The sequence below is a fragment of the Toxotes jaculatrix genome, chromosome 6 (genome assembly GCF_017976425.1).
Source record: "Toxotes jaculatrix isolate fToxJac2 chromosome 6, fToxJac2.pri, whole genome shotgun sequence".
Taxonomy (NCBI): domain Eukaryota; kingdom Metazoa; phylum Chordata; class Actinopteri; family Toxotidae; genus Toxotes; species Toxotes jaculatrix.
The window spans coordinates 9,429,422-9,450,345 of record NC_054399.1 but is presented as its reverse complement, the minus strand read 5'-3'; the positions used below and the strand labels follow the sequence as shown (position 1 = coordinate 9,450,345).

General features: G+C 40.1%; 2 protein-coding genes across 2 annotated transcripts; one reads left to right on the top strand and one right to left on the bottom strand.

Annotated features, from left to right (window-relative positions):
• Nucleotides 1-415: 415 nt before the first annotated feature.
• Nucleotides 416-14,403, top strand: spata6 (spermatogenesis associated 6). The gene is made up of 11 exons (XM_041040164.1): nucleotides 416-551; nucleotides 1,543-1,680; nucleotides 2,007-2,055; nucleotides 2,184-2,225; nucleotides 2,363-2,487; nucleotides 4,178-4,258; nucleotides 6,656-7,096; nucleotides 8,267-8,369; nucleotides 8,730-8,770; nucleotides 9,189-9,352; nucleotides 11,595-14,403. The coding sequence occupies exons 1-11, from the start codon at nucleotides 468-470 to the stop codon at nucleotides 11,707-11,709; spliced, it is 1,383 nt and encodes a 460-aa protein (XP_040896098.1). The 5' UTR covers nucleotides 416-467; the 3' UTR covers nucleotides 11,710-14,403.
• Nucleotides 13,137-19,847, bottom strand: dnttip2 (deoxynucleotidyltransferase, terminal, interacting protein 2). The gene is made up of 7 exons (XM_041040163.1): nucleotides 19,750-19,847; nucleotides 16,509-18,589; nucleotides 15,357-15,495; nucleotides 15,037-15,132; nucleotides 14,648-14,812; nucleotides 14,291-14,400; nucleotides 13,137-13,607 (listed from the first exon to the last, which is right to left on the bottom strand). The coding sequence occupies exons 1-7, from the start codon at nucleotides 19,822-19,824 to the stop codon at nucleotides 13,511-13,513; spliced, it is 2,763 nt and encodes a 920-aa protein (XP_040896097.1). The 5' UTR covers nucleotides 19,825-19,847; the 3' UTR covers nucleotides 13,137-13,510.
• Nucleotides 19,848-20,924: the final 1,077 nt, after the last annotated feature.

Genomic DNA, 20,924 nt, shown 5'->3' with positions numbered 1-20,924 from the left:
TGATGCTGCCATCTAGCTAGTGGTTGAGCATGAAAGGTGATCAGGAAAGCCCAGTTATACGATGCAATGTAACATTGTAACGTTACTGTTATTTTACCCATTGAACGGGTCACTTTAGCCATCATCGCAACAATTGCCCCCCCCCCCCTGAGAGATTTGTCAGGAGCCACCACTGCTCTTCAGCTGCATTGCTGCGTTGTTAACATACATAAACCTCTGTATGATCATGCAGGTTTCAACTCTGTTTTTGGTGTTGACTGAGCATTGACCGCTTTATTACACAACGGCAGATTTCAGGGCGGTTACAGTGTGTGTGTGTGTGTGTGTGTGTGTGTGTGTGTGTGTGTGGAGAGAGAGAGCGAGAGAGCGCGCTTTTAATTTGTTACTTGTCCGTCACGTGACCATACATCCGCTCTGTGACTGTTGCTGTTTGGCAGCTATGACAACGAACTTTGAAAGTTAGATGAATGGCCTCGATGATGAAGAAGATATCCTCCTCTAAAGTGCACCAAAAGTCTTTGAAATGTACCGTATACTTGGACATTCAGGCTGTAAGTCCGCCCTTAAGCTGTTCCGTTGCTACGAAACACACAGACCGACCTGCTACTGTTGTTTAGTCAACTGTAAGCTAGCTAGCGAGCTGGCATCCTTTCTTTAACCGTCCGTGACTAACCAACGGCTGTAACTTTAACACGTAGCCTGCGTATTTAGTTTAGATTGTCCATATTAATGGGTTTAAATGTTGTTGATATGGATTAACTAACCAGCTTGCTTATTTAGCTAAACAGAAATGCGTTTTCCCAAACCCTCTTGGGCATTATAAATAACGTTATTGATACTGTGTTCCTCTTTATTAAGTGGAAACCGGTAGAGATTTTAATGAAGATACGACAGACCTTTATTACGATTTAACTAATTTAATGTTTTAATGCTTGTTGTTCACAGAGACAAACTGATCTAATTCATTTTATTTAGCAAAAGTCTTTCTTACTTTATTACTTCAGCCATTGAATGTTCAGTATGCTATACATATTAAGCCAAGAGGTTGAAATCTCTGTTAAGCACTTTTAAATCACAGCCACTTCTAGTTTACTGATTTTTGAAGTTATGTTTTCTTTTATCTCCAGTGACTGTAGATCAGTTATGAGTTGGTTTGGTTTTATTACCACTTGGTAGATCAAATTTATTCAAATGAATTAGTCTTTTAAACCATGACTTTTATCATCTCATTAGGTAGCAGTAAAAAGTCCTACTGATATGATACATCCTCAGAGGACCGGACACCTGTGGCTCACATAGCTGATTTTTATTCAGTTAGTTTGAAATTTTAAACTTTGACGCATCATGTGCCACAGCACTCATTCATGTTTTATGTTGTCATACATGATCAATACTTCATTTTAAACTGGGCTAAATTGTTTGCTAAACTGCGTAAAATAAATCTGTTTTGTTATGAAAAAGACAGCTAGTGAGAAGAAAAGGACACAGATTAAAACAACAGGATGCTTGACATGTTTCAACAGTTTTACTGTTCGTGAACAGATCACATGTCCAGGAGTGTTTCTCTTTAAAAAGAACAACATCTACCTCAGTGTGTGTATCATGGGCCAGTACAGGAAGACTCCCTGTTTGCCTCCTGTCTTCCCTCTACTCTTCCACCACAAGATGGTCTTTGTCAAGGTGAGAATAATGATAATTTATTACAGAAATAAGGAATGCCTTTTTTGTTGCTATGTTGCACTTGCATTCACTTACAGCAGGTTTCCTCAGTAATAACTCATCTCTTTTTGGGTAGTGAAAAGCTATTTAAGCTATTTAAACTGAGCTGGTTTTTGCATAAAGTCTGAAGATTTAAATCAGCAGCCCTCCAGTCTGAACATTACTGCCCCATCTCCTAATAAAAGAGGCCTCCTTTTCCTTGGGGAGAATGACAGAGTTAGATACCGCACTGTCTGTCTTATGTTGTTTTAAGTATTGATTTGTCTGTACTCTGTCTGCTTTACCAGACTTTCCGCGGCGTTGTTGACCCTGCTGATGTAGCTGACCTCCTCGAAGGTAAACGGCCATCTGGGATTTGCTTCCTCATCTCTTAGTCCTGAATCCTCTGCTATGCAAGCTTATAGGCTATTAGCTGTGATACTGATCATTAGCTCACAGTCAATTTGTGCTTTCCTTCCTTTTAGCTGACACAACATCTTTTGAGCTGATTCAGTTGGTGCCTCCAGGTATGCTTTCTGATGATGCCATATGGGCACGTTAAGTCCCCACTGTATTCATTCATTACACTGCAAAAACAGGATTTCTAACTTGGTTTGTGTGTGTGTGTTTGTGTTCCTGGTTACTGTCTGTGTGTGGTTTTTAGAAGGTGAGATCCTAGCCACGATGGAGGGAAGCAGCAGAGATTTCCTGTACCCTGGTCCCAGACTGAGCTCTAGAGAAGGAGCTGCAGAGAGAGAAATACTGATGAAGAGGTCCCCCTCCTTTCCTGTAGGTTGTTTACCATCTATTCCTTTTATTTCTTTCTTAATCCTCCTTCCTTAATCCACACCTGGGACAATATTCATCAGACGTCTAAGAACTACACTTAAGAATGCTCTAAAGAGTCAGCTTAGAAGAAGAAACATTTGTCACTTGGTGTGAGCCATAGGAAACTTTTATGAGTGACTTACTCCTTTTTAGTGCTAAATATAAAAACAGCTTTTAAGAGCAACTCTCAAGTGATCACATATGATAATTGATCACATGTATGCTCAGAGAAGGAATAAAAAATCAGAGATATGGATTAACCTCAGATCTGCTATATTGTACGTTCTTACAATCCACCCATGTTCTGTTATAATGCAAAAACACATACAATTACATTTTTTTAAAGGAGTTTATTTAATTTGTGTGTAATCTTTAATATCTCCAGCAGTAATGAACATGTGAAATTCGTAAGGACTGTAAGTATAAGGAAACTGCCTTAAATGGACACAACATTCTGTTGTGAGACTTTCTGCTGTTGGTAGATGAGGTACGTCACAGAAATTGTATAATAAGGAGAATTTAGTACCACATTGACAAGTGCAGAAAATGAAGATGCATGGAAAGTGACTGCAAACAAAATCAATTCCAGATTTATTCTTGTTCTTTGTGCACTTGATAGAAGCAAAAAAAGAAAATGGAAAAAGTGGTGTAACATCCTTCAAGTGCAAATAATAGGCTAAAACTATGCTATTCTTAATTACACTGCCTCAGTTAATGTATTATTCATCATGAGCAATTATATTTTGCACAATTGCCTCTGTACTGTAGTTGTGTACAAAGGATCCAGTCTTCACCAACCTAAGAGTATTTTTACATTTGATGAATAACTTTTATTCTTAAAATTGCAAAGGTAAAGAGTAGAAGTGAAGGATTTTTACTTTTATCTTTCACTTGTAGCTGTTTGATAAATAGGGGCACAGGTCTAACACATGTCATTTGTGCACATGTACCTGAGCCACTGTGCATAGTTCAATTAGTTCAAATAGTGAGGGTATCCCTGTCAGTTGTGGAGCTTAAATGTAATTCAGCTCCACATTGTGCTCATCATGTGATCCTGCTTGACTAGCAATATTGCACGTGTCATTCACAGACTGGAGAAGATGCGTGCTCTCTCTAAGTGAGTCCCCTCCTTATCTCTGTGCCTCTTATGTCTGTGCACATGACGGGCATGTACATTACCAAGATAACCAGTTCAAAAACACTGTCTTGTCTTAGACAAAGTGAAGTAATTCCTTCAGAAAAGATGTCATCCTTGTACATCTGTCATCTGTTTTGCTATAGACAGAAAAACTAAACTGAGAACCTCCTCTCTTCTTATATCATCTCTTTCCCTCGCTACCTCCTCCCTCTTTCATTCCGTGGCTGCAGTTTGCTTTTCTATCCTCCCCTTGTCCTCCGAGGCACTAACTGGCATATTTAAATGTCTTTAAACACCATTCGCCCAACTGCTGCTTTTTGTTTGAGGTCTACACAGCAATTTAGATGTCTCTCTCCAAATGCAGTTTGGAGCTGTAATTTGTTTTTTTTTCTCAAGCCAGGCATAGATTGAAGATTGTGTTGGTAAATTGGCGTTCCAAGCAGCTCTCTTATCTGTCCTTTTGTGTTCATCTCCAAGGTGTTGTGTTTGGCCCTATTGTCTCTCTCCCTCTAGGGAATCTCCCCCAAAGTGGAGTTTGCCATGACATCAGTCATAGAAGAGAGTGATGGGAGAGACAGCTGGCCTGCCTCGCCTGTAAGTGTGTCCTTTTAACACACACACACTGTGTGTGTACAGTTTTTCACATTTGTTGTGCTTTTGTTTAATTTGGGTTTGCTTGCGTTACATCCGTTGTTGATCTGTAAAATGCTCTGAAGCTTAGAAGCTTGTCTTTTATTAATAAATTTTGTTGCATGTTCTTGGCCTTTAAGAGCAGCTGTATCAAAAATCTGAACAGTTATAGTCCGTCAGTCCTCACAAGTCAAGCAAACGGTGTTATCGTCCTACCTGACAGTTCAAAATGTCTGTTTGAACACATCACAGCTACATACTCTGTGTAAGTGTTGACCACGGCTACAACAGTTAAGATTCATCCCTAGAGGGCTCTAATGAGTGGTATCACTCACCATCAGATTTGTCTGTTTCTACCCATACATATCCTCCTTCTATTGTTGCCATGGCTACTGCATCTATCTATCCATACTGGCAGTGTTTCAAGGGTATCTGTTCTCTCCTTGTGAATGTAATTACGTGGAGGCAGATCTGTGTTGCTGATAGCGAGACTTCTCTCACATCCCTGACTAGCTGGCAGTTGACACAATTTTTTGTCACACAACCAGTCAGTCAGTCAGTTTTTTACATTATCCAGACGGAGGGTCAGTTCCGTCTCGTCCACTGTGTCCTTGTGGATCTTAAAAGTGACTCTGCTCAGCTGCATGAAATCACCACACGTCACTTTTTAAAAGATTTATTTCATTCAGACTCTTTTTGTCTCTGTCTGTTTCTGCCTCTTTCTTTGTGTGGGTATTTCAAGTTTTGTTTATGTCATGTTACCATCCACTGTCCCTGTTTTCAACACAGAGCTGAAACTGTTTATTGATTAATCAATTAGTCAATTGAAAAATACAAGCTTTTGGACAAATGATTAATGTTCATGTTTTAAGCAAAAATGCCAACCAGTCTCTGCTCTCAGCTTTTCAGTTGTCAAGATTTATTGACTTTTGTTTTCTTATGTAATAGTAAATTAATTTTCTTTATGGTTTGTACCGTTTATTCAGACAAAAAAAAGCAATTTGATGGACACCAGGAGGGCAGACTAATGCTCTAGTGTTAAACTGAAAAAAGAGGAAAAAAAACTGGATGAATAAAAGTCTTTCTGAAACAGTCCTGTTAGGAACATTTGATCCATCTCACAGCGGTTGGCATGTTGTGCCCAAAAACACTACCGTGCATTTCCCAGGTGCAGTAACCTAAGCTAAGCTATTTGTTTAAATGGGATGTCATTGACAGCAAAGAAGATTGTCAGAGTATTCTCCTGGCCCCTCGGGGGGATGTCTGGATCAGAGCACCGCTGTGGCTGTCAGACAGTAGAATTTCTCCATTTTCACTTTCCTAATGGCTCCTCAGCATAGGCATTTCCCTGACTGCCAGCCCACCCAGCTGACAAACCATGGCCTATTTTAATAGATTCAGTAGGATAGCAACTTACAAAAAACCCTCTGAAACTGTAGTTTAAAAAATACACCCAATTTTTAGCAATGTTTTACTCTGTTTTCTGTTAGCTGTCATCATTCTCATTTAAATTTCTAGTCTTTAAAGTTATTTTTATTATTTATCCACATCCCAAGCTCTGTTTGGCAGCGTCTTCATCACACAAATACCAACAGCGGAAATAGCAGCTAATCACATCAGACAAGGCTTCACCACTCAGGAAAAGTGACTGACTGTGAGTGTTCGTCCACCAGCGTAGAAGAGATGAGAAGAGCTGAAGGAAGTCTGAGATGGTGGAGGATGTGTGGAGCGAAGGGCATACTTGTCTTAATTCCATTAAATCAGACCATTCTCAAATGGCAACCTCAATGAGGATTTATTCATAATTTAGTTTCTCTTAAAAATAGTTTTAATGTTGTGTGATTTCCCTAATTAGCATTTAGATTATCTTTGTTTTACAGCCAGGTAATGCCTCTTTATAATATTAGACTGGAGATGGCCATCAAATGCAATTAACATTTTATCTTAACTTATTTATCCCCGGTTGGCATTACCCGCAGGAAGAGGGATATTGCATCGGAGAATGATGTTAGTGGCCATTAGAGTTATTGAAGTAATTCTGCAGAGGTTGTCTCCATGGTGCTGCCGACTGCGAGAGCTGCTGTTGTTGTAACACTTAAGCTGAATGATTTAGCTAACGGTTTAATGGTTTTGTCCAGGGAGAACAAGTCTGTGTTGAGACTGAGAGCAGCTGCCTTAATGGCTAAAATGGCTGATGCCTCTGTAAAGGAACAATATTGTGGTCTGCAGAGAAATCTGAACTACTGAGGCAGATGTTATGTGTCACCTCAGAATGGAGATGTGAGAGTGGCTTGACATGTTATAACAACATATCAGCATTTCTCTCTCTGTTTCTCTCATATTCTGTCCTTACATCCCCAGAGCTGCTGTCTCTCTCCAGTGAAGCCGTCTTTAACCTCATCCAGACAGAGTTCAGCGAAAAAGTCTTCACCACCCAGCAGGCATTTTTCCAGAATAGATGATGGGAACCGTCTCTCTTTGAAAGGTGGAAAGGAAAAGCTAAACATGGAGACCAACAGCACAAACTCTGCAGCATCACCATCATCCAGACGTTCTCCTTCTTCAACCCCGTTTGGTTGCAGTCCCCGGAAAAACAAGAAGGAAAGAAAACAGGCTTATCCTAGAGTTTCTGTAGACTGTGGCTACCAGCAGCCCACAGTATCCTCAAGGACACGAGCCCTGTCTCCTTACACTCACCGAAAGATGTGTCAGCTTTCAGAGGACGCCACGCAGAGGCTCAGCCACCTCCAGCTGGGGCCTCACCACTTCAAGAAGGAGACAGAGAGCCAGCCACCTTTCTTGGTTAGCAACGTCAAACATATTCTTCCAAACTGAAGGCAGCTTATAAAAGAAGTGGCATGATGGTTTGTTTGATGCCAGCAATACACGTGTTCAGGGAACAGGGTTTATAACATTAATGGGATCCTGAACTGATGCAGTTCAAACCTCAGGGGGAGCTCCCCAAAATTTAACTTAATCTAGTGGGCAGATTAAGAGGAGGGGATAATAAGAGCAGTGTTAATCTTTTTACCTGAGTCGCTAATGCATTATGACGTCATGAAAATGTTTCACTATGTGCGCATGTGATATGGCCTGCTATCCCTACAGAGGGGCTCAAGTGTGCTTTGATTGCACAGAACCTGCGTTTAGGCTGGTACACAGTTATTTGTTAACACTTTAATTATGACCGTATCACTGTTGTGAGATATTTGCATATGAAAGGCATGATTTTCTGATCAGACAGCCCTGGGGAATAATATACAGTCGATGGACAAGAACAACACAGCCTCTAGTCCTCTGCCCCCATTCCCCCCCTCCCCACCCCTTTCCTCCCTGCTCCCCACTGTATTCCTGTCTCTTCATTTACATCAAATCTAATCCGGAGGTGTGAATATCAAAATCCACTCACATGCTGTTATTAAAAGAAATGATTAGGTACTGAGTTGTTTGTTTTTGTCACACACATGAATGGAATTTACTAGAATACAACGGGCGTTTTATTAAAGAGAGGAGCATGCTTTTCCCGCTCTGCTTTTCCTAGGGGAATCTTCAGTCGACAATTAACCCTGGTAATTGAGAGTCAAGCTGCAATTAACAAATAGATACCTAATGAAGTAGCTTAGCCCCATGGTGAATGCATTATCAGTGCACATGTAAGAGCCTCAGCTCCTGGTTTGTGGTTTGTGTGTAGAGGGAAGCGCATTCCTATAGATAACCTAAAGTGTTTTGTTTGAGATACTGTGGGTGCTTACTCTGTAAAAATCTTGCCTTTGTTTCATTTCCGCTTTATTGTAATCATACTGGTGAAATGCTTTGGGGGTTGAGATGACTGCACCAACTGAAATGTATGCTGTTTGTTGATTTCATATATGAGGGTTTGCAGACGAAACATTTGTGTGTTTTTGTCAAATTACAACAGTGTTAATTACAGTGTTTAACAGCAAGTTATTTTCCTGTTGTGTGTTGTCCCAGGTCTCTCGTTGCAGTAGTATCTCTGGGATGGGATTTGCTTCCTCCTCTCCCCACAATGGTAGCATGCATCGATGCTCTTTTAGCTTCTCAGCTGATCAGACAGGTAGGCTGTAGGCTAAAAAAACTAATATGTAAACCCAAAGCAATGCTATATATGTTATACTTAATTATCCTCATGATAATATCATATAATAAAGTCTTTCAAAATGAATAGATTTCAGGTTTGGCTTGTTCACTTTGAGGATATGTTGAAGCATTGCACGACTGATGAAATAGATTCTAGATACTAATACTCCTGTGGGTTGTTGCACAGAGTTGTATATGGCACAATCTACAGCTTGTTCTGTGTCAGGAAAGTTCAGATTATACCCATATTTGTTATTTCAAAGGAAGCACTGCAGACGTAATGCAGTATTAAAGCTACAGTGATTTTCATAAAACGAACTTCTCTTTGTCATTGCAGATCCTTCTCTCCTGGGAAGTTACAGACCAAGAACGGCACAAGTAAGTTTAAGTAAAACATTTTAAACCAGTAAATACAATGAGCTACTGTTTGAGTATTAAACTGAGAGTCCAAATGTTGTGTACTGAAGGTTGCTTTGCTGCTGTGACCAAGTGTCTCTTGACTTCCAATCACATCATCACACATGCAACAAACTAGACTTAAAAAAATGTTTTTTTTTTATTATTGTATATTTGGTTGAGTCATTATAGCATACCTTTTTCAGTACAATGAATCTCCCAATGTACAATCTTATATTGGAAGCATTATTAAAATCTTTAATATTGCAAACAACTTTCAGTGTAAAACTAATAAAATATTAGTAATTTCCAGTGAAGCTTTAATTCACTGAGAGCCTGATGTTAATGAATTCCTTGCTTAATTCTTCCTTAAACCCTGTTGCCCTGTGATCTCTCCCAGGTGAAGTCAGGTTCTGTGGGGGTCCAGTCGTCTCCAGAGACACGGTCCGGACATGAAGCCCCAACCAAAAGGCCTGTGATAGGTTCTGGCCCTGCTCAATCTACCCTGGTTATGTCAAACTCCAGAAGTCCTCTGAATCTCAGCAGCCATTCCCTCAGAGAAAGGTAAAACCCCCTCCTTTCAACCTAACCTTGAAAATACTGGAATGTTTGTTGAAGCTTTTAAATGTCTGTAAAATAAATGGGTGCATTCATCATTATCATCATCAGTGTAACAATCACAAAACGGCATCTTGTTAAAGGTTTGTAGGGGCGGCTTGTGTGTAGTGATCCTGAATTAGGCAAACAGGTTAGCAAAGGTTGGCTGCATTGTAGACCCCCATGGCTTTTTGTTAATGTTTTGACAGACTAATGCAAAATCAGAAACAGCAGTTATTAGCCATGCTTGTCTATAACTTTGTGTTTCTGCTTGTGGTAAAGTGTTGTATCCTCAGATATAGATTTGTACAGCACTCTCAGGATCACCTCTGAGCTCTGAGTTTGGCTTTTCCTACCACAAAACCAGCTGATTTTCTTCACACTCACGCCAAAGAAGGAGAAAACATAATCCTCTTTTTTGTGGTGTTGGCCCTGAATTTATCCTGATCCATCTGTGTAAATCCCTGGTGTTTGTTCAAAAGATCTTAAAAGCAAAAGAGACACCTGTATGAGTTTCCAATTACTGTGTACGGCAAATATATGGCAATCCCATGAGACGTTAGTCATACACTGTCACTGCTTTTGTGTGTGCGTGTGCTCATACACATCCAATCTTTAATTCTGATCGCACTCGACAGGCAGGATGAATTCCCCTCCACCTCTTAAATTACAGAAGCTGATGTCTTGTCATGTTTGTTCATTACTAAGAGAGGAGGCAGAGAGAAGGGAAAACAAAGAGGAAAATGGTATTGATTTGTGTTTCAGCTTGAGTCTGATGCATTTGACCCGATGCACGCTTTAATACATTCAGAGAAACCTTGTCATCGATCATGGCAGCTGCGAGTTGAACACACCGATGGGACCGATGTTCCGTTTTGTTTGTTTCTGCTCTCCTTTCCCCTTCCCTTCTGCTCAGTCCATAAGTAAACATTAAAATCAATAGGCAATCTTAAATTGCAAAGTAAATTGTAGGAAATGAATGATACTTTTCTCTCAATTGAAAACGCGACAGGAGTTGCAGGGTGGGAGATTAGAGTGGGCCTTTGTAGATTCCCTCCGACAGGGAGAGGGGCACGTCTTACCACGAATCTTTGATCTATAAAGAAAATGACAGATGCCAGTGGCAACGTTTGCCCCCTAAGCCCCAAAGTCTCAGTCTATTCATGTCTCTGGATGATTTGTCCTTGATGACTTTTTGAAGCAGGTGAGTTTATGTGATTACAGATGAAAAGCTTCCATTCCCACACTGCAAGCCTGGCCAAGACACCAGTCAGTCCGAAAGTCAGTCATCGCCCATCCACTCCCGACAAATAGACAGAAGTGAACAGTAATAAATTGCAGTATTGCCTCTCATCCACGTCTGTCTGTCAGTGCAATCTGTTATTTCACAACTGCCTGTGGCCAAGCTACAGACACATTTATATTGTATTGATGAAGCATGTTTATGCCTCCAGTTGAAAAGCACAGTTGGTTCTCTCAATTGTGAAAGTGCTCGTTATGCACAAAGAGCTGAATGTAAACGAGCCAAAATCAAAGTTAATGTATACATGGGGAAAACATTGTTAATTTCAAAAATATTTTAAAAGGATGTTGTTGAGCACAGCACACACTAAAGCATGTGTTACGTCAATGTCCTGGTAGTTTCAGCTTTGCATCTCACCATGACTTACGTTAGGTCACAGCACAGACTAGTGGACAAAGGGAATACCTGTCACAGCATCTTGAAAGGAAGGCAGGCGGTGTTTGTAAGTAATATGATTTAGAGATGAAACAAGTCATTTTTCAAGTGTGCAGATTTGTTGCTTCTATGAGTGCTTATATCTTCGTGTCCCAGGCTGTTAGTTAGTGTTGGGGACCACATGATGGGCATATTTCACTATTTTCTGACATTTTATAGACTAAGCCTTTTTTGCTGTGTGAGGCCTTAAAACAAAGTCATGTCTGCTTGCAATCCAAAGAGAGTTTCATTGCTTCACTTGAACAGTCCTGAAAAGCATAGGTTTGTGGAGCAGAACTTGATATATTTTTTTGCTTTCTTCGTCTGTTAATTGTCTTGTGACTCCTCAGATTTATCTTGTGATACCTTGTGGGGGTCCTGAAAATTAAAAAAAATAGTTGTGTAGACGATGCATGTATATATGTCTCAGACTCAGTTAATAGAGTTTATTTGGTTTGTAACATGCCATCACTGTGTGTTTGTTTTCCTTAGGTTCCAGACCAGTCAACCCAGCCCATCCCACTGGGAGGAGATCCACAGACGAGTCCAAAGGATCCTGCAGACCCACAGAACCACCTGGGACCACCGAGTGAGCTCTGACCTTTAACCTTCTGATCTAAACATAACCAAATAATTTGAAGCGACCGTGCAAAAACTTCTGTTAAACTAGTAACTCTTAATAATGCATCTATCACAATCACAGTTTCTACAGGCTGCACAAACTGTTTATTTGTACTGCCTTATGTTGTCTGTAGGGACGACTACAAACCCACACCCAGACAATAACACACCTTGACTTCAAGATTTTATCATTCAGTGAGTCGAAGCATCTCACACACATACTTTATCTCAATTCGGTGTTCATTTACATTTCAAACCTTCCCAGGCACCTGCTGAGCCATGTTTGTCATCATTACTCTTTGAAAAGGCAGGAAATTTGTAGGGGTTATGTTCAAACGCATGGCAGCACCGTTTCCCTCCCACCCATCAGCTGGGCTGTGTTTTAAAACGCCCTGATGGTGAAACCAAACTGAGACGTTGTCTAATTTCTCTAAAGCTGTGAGTAAAATTGGCTCGGCTATAAAGAAGCAACATTTTTTATGTGTGTGTGGAGGGAGGGGGGGCACGGTGGATGTAAGCTGCAGCTGTTAAAGGCTCATTTCTTGCAACACAAAAGAAAAACAAGAAGGCAGCCAAGAGCCACCGTTGGGAGCCAAGTTACAAGAGACAGAAGAGATTTAAGAGGGAGAGGAAAAACAAAAGTAAAATCCTGAGGACATGCACAAAAAAAATTAGAAAAAATTAATTCCGATCTATTGTGCTACATTGAAATGTCTTTAACAATGAAAATCAAAATTGTAAGAAGCAGTGTAAGATGTTAAGGTTTTCTCACAGAAACTCAAACTACTATCTAATTCACAGCAAAATGTTTGTAAAAAAAAATGCATCCTTTAACGTCTGACAGTCTATAAATGTGTTTTTCAATGAATCTTGAACAGACAGTAGAATGTGTGGGGATAGATTTTTTTTTTTAAATACCATCTCCATTAACATACCATTTCTCTTCACAGCATGTAGTTTTAATAACCCTGCCTACTGCATCTGCTTTAGCATCTTTATCACCAGACTGCATTTGATTTTCATTTGAAATACAGTTTGCATTTTCAAATTAAGGTGGCACATTGTCAATTTGAAAATTCATAAGCAGATCTATTTAAAATCTGTTCCATTTTTAACATGAATCATTGCATTGCAAATTATGTATAAATTGAGTTTGCCTTTAAATGTTAAGATTAGCAATAGTGACACATTTTCAAATAATGAAATGACTTAAAGTTTAGCTACTTAATAGTGGTTCATATGAAGTCATGTCTGAATATGCTGAACTGATTGTCACAAGTGTCACCTTCAGTTCATCCCTCAGCAATTATTGGAGACTAGTTTCTGTTTTTGACACAAATGACAGTGATGGTGATGAAGATGTATAATCAAATTGTGATATGTTTACTTTAGAAGAACCATTACAAACATTGATGCCAGTCAAAAGAAAATATTTTAATGTTATTTGAATTACTACACAGCAAAATATTTGGAAAATGCAGAGCAATTTGTTTAAAAATGGCTGTTTCAGTTGTACATATAAGCATCATATTGACTGTAAAGTAGTGACTATTTTTTATATCACCCTTGCGGAATCCACTGGCCTTGTATAATCTTTTTTTTTTTTTTTTAGACAGCTTTTTCATGTAGACACATAAACTCAATCCATCTTCAGAGATGTAGGGTTGTGAATGAGAAGGATTCAGTAAAGCTTCATGTTTAGGTTCCAAAATATAAACAACCCCACTCCTGCTGAAGTGCTGGAATTTATACCAGTATCTATGAAAATCCACTCAAAGTCTTCAGATTTACTTCTTATGGAATTTCTTCTTCTTCTTGTTCCTCTTGCCAGCTCCCTGAGCCGCTTTCTCTGTCACAATGTGCTGGTATTTCTTTTTGTTGTTGCTGGTAAGAGAACAAGAAAACGTAAGTGATATGATTGCATTTTTTAAAGCTGATGTAAAAGATTTGGAAAACAATCAGCTTTATTTAGCTATTGCACCAAGTATCTTTATATTAGATTATTTAAAATATATCAAGTATTTCAGTGGTGACACACACAGTTTCCTGCAACTGCAACTGACACAACTCTGTGTTGGCTACACCCTGTATACAGAACCCTGTGCAAGGTTAGCAAAAACTGCTGTATTGTTACGCTGTGTCCTCTGACCTGCCAGATTCTGTGACGCTGCATTGCCACAGCAAAAGTTTGCAATGGTTACATCCTGTAAAATTTGTGATGGTAAAAGATTTCAAATATCTGTCTAAATACTGTGACAGCAGACACTGGTATCCAGTATAGACCTGTCTGTACATCACTAACATCACTAACTTAATCTCTAGTGTCCCAGGGTCTGACAGGTCAACAATTTCAGTTACTAATTAATAATATTCAAGGACTGAAATAACTGAATAACTGATTTTAACTAATTTTATATGATCACCCAGACATTTACTGTCTTCTTCAAACTCACATGATATCACTGTACAAATATAAAGTGTAAATGTAAGAGCTATTCCTGCTACTATAAACACAGAGATGTGACATGCATCCATCATGCCACTATCATCTGTGTGGCTCTACTCACTGTCTGAACTCAGCATCAGCCAGCAGCTCCTCCACCATGGTTCTTTTCCTCTCCTTCTTGGGAATACGGGAATGATAAAAGTCGACTGCACTATCCACCACTGTACCAACCTGTATCGCATATACATACACATAAAAAAGTACACTTAAATACATTACACAGTGTGATGTTGATGTAAAAGATTTTGTGTCACAGACTTGTAAATTTGTAAATTCATGCAGTTGTTAATTCAATCTAAAACCCTTGTAAGACTGAAAAATAAATATCTGCAACTTTGTTTCTCAGTAAATAAGAATATTTTTGTGTCTTTGGGAGGAAATCTGAGGAGCAGATAACTTGTGTTTTGCTTTTACTGACCTGAAAATACTTGGAAAAGCCATCTCTGTCATTCTTCTTGTAGAACCTCTTAGGGTCTAAGGAGCCTCTCATCTTCAGGACTTGGAGGTCGCCTTTCAGCTCCTGAGAGATCTCGGGGGCTTTCATGTTAAACCAACCATCTCCTGTTGATTTCTCTCTCTCTGCCTGGGAAATACAGTGAGTTCAGTTGTTTCAAAAGCATTTTTGCACAAAATTATAATATAAACTTCTAAGATACAGTATTTTGATTACTACAGTGTATGTGTTGGGAAGTATAGGTCATCATAACTGATTGATTGACTGAATGATTTTAACAAATTCTATACGATGCAAGTGATTAACATTTAGCAGCGCATCTATAAACCAAAGCATTACTTTGTAAAACTTACTCTGCGTTTCAGTTTTAAGGCTTGTTTGGATTCACTGTATGGAGGCACGGCGTCCTTCTTTTCAAAGTCTGGTCCAATCACACTCTTCTTCATCACCTGTGGAACACAACAAAAACTTCAACACTTGCAAAGCACCAAGCTCTGTCAACTCTCCACTACTCAGAGATAAAAGGCCAAAGTCCAAAAGAATTGCAGAGAAACCATGAATAACACCATCTCGGGTGTTATTGGATTTACCCGTCCTTGCATAACTATAAAGTTCATTATTCATTCTGCAGCACAGATCACCTTCAAAGGGGAAAAATCAATCAGTTATTTACCTCATCTTGGGTCTTCTTTTCCTTTAGTTTTTGCAGCGAACTGGAGACAGGTTTTGATTTGCTGCCATCAAAATTGATGTATAAACCCCCGAGCTCCTTCACTCTGATGCCGGGGTCAATGCGGCTGGACAACTCCTTCCTGAAACAAATTGGCACAGAGAAAATTCCCCAGGAGGAGCAGTCATGTCTCATTTCTCACCTCTGCACATAGTTATAATAATGATGATGTGTCTGAGGAGTGACGCTACACTGTCTATATGTGCTCAGCATTTTAAGGATAAGTCTGGAGATATTGTGTTTTTCTTTTTTGCCTGTAAAACCCATGAAAAGCCAAAAACCAACAATGAACTAATCCTACTAACAAGTGTTCTCTGTGTATATAAAGTCTGATATACTTTATTCCTCTGTGCCATAGAGCTCCATTGTTATCAAGCCACACTCTAGCACTGAGTTTTGAGTGTCCTTTATGCAGTCAGTCGTTTATATACTGTCCTGACTTCAGCACCAAATGTGTATTCATCCGCAGCTAAAAATAGTTTCCAACAACTGTTGTTTTTACACTCACTCTGTAACATTTGCAAACAACTACAGAGTAAGAAATTATTTTGCCTTAAAAAAAAAAGTAAATTTAAAGACCTGTGTCTTCAGTAGGCACAAATGATCTTGGCGCTGAGAGCCACAGAAAGGGAAGGGAGGCCAGAAAGAGTACTGAGACACAGATAAACACTTTGTTGGTTTTGGTCTTTTCGAGGGATATCCTTTTGAATCCATCTTGCTGTAGAACCAGATTTGTCTTACTTCTGCCACATAGTTTAGAAAAAGTTTCAAAAAGAATCTAAACTGGGACAGAAAGTATTGTGAGACTGACTGTGATTGTCAGGTTTGGTCTTTTAAAGGAATTGTTTGACATTTTTGGAAATGCGCTAATTCACTTTCCTAGCAAGAGTTGGATGAGAAGACTTGATATGACTTTCTTGTCTGTCCCTTAAATATGAAACTGGGGCCTAAAGGTTTTTAGCTAAAATGACAATTTGTGGTTTTACATGGAATTACATGTCGGATATTTTCTTGGCCGAGGGGTGACTTCCTGGAGTTTCATCATCACTGCGAGGCAGTGAACCAATCTGAGGCTGTCACTTTTCATATACTTACAGCTGAGGATTTCGACTCGAGAAGAGGATTTTTGCATCTTGGTCGTCATCATCATCATCATCCCCCTCCTCATCCACAAACTCCTCATCTTGCTCCTCCTGTTCAGCTTCTCTATTCCTGGCCTCCTCTTGCTCCTCTGTCGGCCTCTCCTTGTAGTAAAGTTCATCGACCTCTTGTCCAGGCCGTGTGTCAATCATAAACAGTCCTTCAACTGAATCAGCTGCTGCTTCAGACTTCCTGGAAGGTCCTCCTCTCTCCTCCATCTTGCTGTACCCCAAATCCTTCGCCTCCTCTTCCTCTTCAGAAACGTCACTCTCTTCCTTCTCAGAAAATTCATCTTCATTGTCGCTGCTGTCCAGCAGGCTGATTACTTTTGTATTCTGGACAATGACATCTTTAGGTTGCTCTTCAGAATCAGAATCCACTGTGATTTTGTGCTGCCGGCTAGATGTTACCTGAATCGACCTGACTTGAACCTCACCAGAGTCAACCACCTGCTGAGCATCTGTATTCCCTGTGCTGACTTCCATTTTCTCCTCCACACCAGGCCGGCTTTCTACCTCTGCATCCTCATCCACAGCCTTATCCTCTTGTGATGAGTGGGTGTCCACATCAGCTACTTCCATGGCTTCACCCTTCTCTTCAGTGATTTCAGAAGCCTTCTCACATATTGTTACTGTAACTGATTGGCAAGGTTTTAACGGCTGTGATGAGCGGATCATTTCCTGCATCGTTTTCATCTCTGAGGTGTCCCCGGCTTTTTTTTCAGCAGATGGCTCCTCCTGCTGGTCTTTGGCCATCACTGCAGGCTCACTAACAACAACTTCCTTTTCTCCCTCATCTACTCTTTCTGTACCTGCCTCCTTTGATATGAGATCAGTGCCTTTCACACCTTCTTTTTCTTCAAGTGTTTGGCTCATATGTTCCTCCAACAGTGTGCAGTCTGCGTCCTCAGCGATGACAGTGTTTTCTAACCTAGATTCATTTAATGAACTGTCCTCTTCCGTCAGCTCTCCAGCTTTTTCTACAACAAGACAAAGGTCTTTGACGGCATGTCTGGAGACCGGAGCGCCTCGACTACTGCTTCCTGAACCTGTGCGGCTGCTGCAGGGAGTTAATCTGGTTCGTGTGGAGCAGGGGCTGCCCACTGGGGAATGCACATCTGTCAGCTCAGAGTCCGAGTCCACAGCCTTGGGACCTGTGGACTGGGATTTGCCCCGTCTACGAGTGGTCATACTGTAAGTAGGCCCAGACTCAAAACCTTCAGAATCACAAGATGGGGGCTCGCTGACATCTACAGTGGTTGGTGCCTTTCCTCTTTTTGCCCTCGTCTGCCGACCTGATGGGGCAGGGGAGTGAGAGCGTTCAGAGGACTCATCTAAGTGTAGGGGGATGAGATTTATTTTCCTTCTAGATTTTGTGGCTCTGCGGGTGGAGAACTTAGAAACTTCAGCTCCAGAGACACTGGACGCGCAGCTGTCAGCATCTGAGACCTCTGAGTCCTCAGTCTGCGGTCTAGCAGACGATCTGGTGCGAGCAGTTTTTCTCTGACTTCTGGTGACTCTCTTGGACTCAGACACCACAGAGCTGCAGGACTCAGTCTCCAACGTCTGGTCAACTTTGACATCTCCCACCCCAACAAGAGCCAGGTCAGAACATTCAGGAGCTGTCTTCCTCCTTGTGCTCCTTCGACTAATCTGGCCAGCTTTTGATGCAGATACTGCAGAAGAGCATGACTCCACCTCAGATATCTCCTCATCTTCCTGACTTACTGCACGGGGAGCTCTCCTCCTGCCTCTGGCGCGTGTCACTGTAGGTTCAATGTCAGACAATGTAGAGCAGCCAGACTCCAGGTCTGAAATGTCCCCTTCATGGGTGGAGCCCACTGGTGTGCAGGGCTGCTCTGGACTGTGGAGTCTGGAGGCTCTGGTGCATCTTTTCATCAAGGAGCTCGGTGGAGAAGCTGGAGGCCCTGTCTCGCTTTTCTCAAGCTGGCTGCTGGTCTCCACCTGGGCATGATGGGTAGGACTCTCTGCTTGTTTAGCAGCCCTCCTCGTTCTCCGACCAGTAGAAGGAGTGGCCTGCGTGGCAGAAAGTATCTCAAAGAATAAGACTGCTGTTATTCTATTGTTATCTTTTTAGAAAACAAATAACAAAATTAATAGTGTGTTACTCTTAACACTGTCACACTTCACTGTCCATAGCAAAGTTATAAATTATAAGCAAATGTTACTCAAACTGTGTATTTACTGGGGCCTATTTTCAGCTATGTATCATTATGCATTTGTTTTCATGATTAAATTAGCTTTCAAACTACATGTAGAATAACTCAAAAAACCTAAACAGAAATGAAACCTGTGCAGACATTAAACTTGCTTCAGTCAACAGTTATTACAATGAGCTCTGTCTGTACTTGACTACAGTGACTTTATGTATGTATTTATGTGTATGCGTGGGTTGGCCCTCTTTGTCAGTCAGAAAGGACTTCCACTCTTTAATATTTCTAAATAACGCCCTTATGAGAAAAAAAACACCCAATGTATCTTACATCTCCTCTGCAGTTTGGGCACATTTTTGCTTCAGTAGATCACAGAAGAGTCTTCTTCTTAAATTTAGAACAGAGTTGAAGGTTTTTGTTTTTTTTTAAAAAAAAGGGCATTTAAATCTTAACTTACTCCTCCCACTGCTGTGAGATCTGAATATGGATCAACTGAAGCCTTTGGCTGACTGTAAAGTTTTTATCGAGTCCTCCGATGACTCCATCTTCATGGAAATGCTATAAACTCGGATGCTACATCTGAATATGTCCGAGTGTAGATCCTAATGTGCAAAGGCTTTTACCCCATTTTCTGTTTAAATGTACATATTGCTGGCTCAGTCCAAGCTCTGATCCTTTTACTAATTTATTCTTATTTCATATATGTGGTTATACAATTGACTGTTTGCTATACATGAGTACTATCTTCTCTCACTTTTATTTATTAAGTGTTTAACTGCTGCAGTCTTGTCTGAATTCGATTCTGAAGACTTTCAGAGATCTTTCAAATGAAGCTGATTCTCCGCTCAACTACAGCAACCTCAAAACATTAAACTCTGTACAGGAGACAGACTGACGGCGTCCACGTGTGTCTCCGTTCGCCAGGTAAACTGCCTCCAGACAGGCCTCATTCACCTCGGACTGGACCTTTACACCATCAACGAATATTTACACGTTTAAATAACTTCTCTCTTTCACACGTACCGGGACGTCGGAGGATTGATCGAGGTTTGTTTTCGCTGAAGAGTTCAAGCGTACCCCTCTCCTGGTGGCCACCATCTTGCATGCCAGTGCCTCTGCTCTCTCCCACTTCCGGTATGCAAGGCTAGACTCGACTAATCGATTCACAGAAATATGACACAGGCTCAAGCAGACCCTCACAGAGCTCCGAACCCACTTCAAATCACGAGACGGTATATTAAATGTTAGTTTTCCACAGTGATGTACAATGACGTTTTTTATTACATTTTGAGGTCTGACTAAAGTATGACTTTTTTTGGCATATTTTAACGCCTTACTATACTATGATGTTTTTATGACATTTTGAGGTCTTACTAAAATATGACTTTTTTTGGAAAATTTTGATGTCTTACCCCCGTATGACGTTTTTTATAACATTTTGAGGTCTTAGTTAAATATGACTTTTTTTTTTTACATATTTTGATGCCTTACCCCCGTATGACGTTTTTTATGACATTTTGAGGTCTGAAAAAAAATGATTGATGATTTTTTTCGTCATAAAAACGTCATAGTATAGTAAGGCGTCAAAATCGGCCAAAAAAAGTCTTTTTTTTTCAGACCTCAAAATGTCATACAAAATGTTATAGTATTTTTCAGACATTTTGAGGTCTGAAAAAAAAAGGCTTTTTTGGCCGATTTTGACGCCTTACTATACTATGACGTTTTATATGACATTTTGAGGTCAAAAAATTTTTCGAATGTTTTTGGCTGATTTTGACGCCTTACTATACTATTACGTTTTTTATGACATTTTGAGGTCAAAAATTTTTTTGCCTTTTTTTGGCCGATTTTGACGCCTTACTATGCTATGACGTTTTTTATGAGAAAAAAGTCAAAAAAAAATTTTTGACTTTTTTTGGCCGATTTTGACGCCTTACTATACTATGACGTTTTTTATGACATTTTGAGGTCAAAAAATTTTTTGACTTTTTTTGGCCGATTTTGACGCCTTACTATACTATGACGTTTTTTATGACAAAAAGGACAAAAAAATTTTTTGACTTATTTTGTCCGATTTTGACGTCTTACTATACTATGACGTTTTTTATGACATTTCAAGGTCAAAAAAATTTTTGACTTTTTTTGTCCAATTTTGACGCCTTACTATACTATGACGTTTTTTATGACATTTTGAGGCC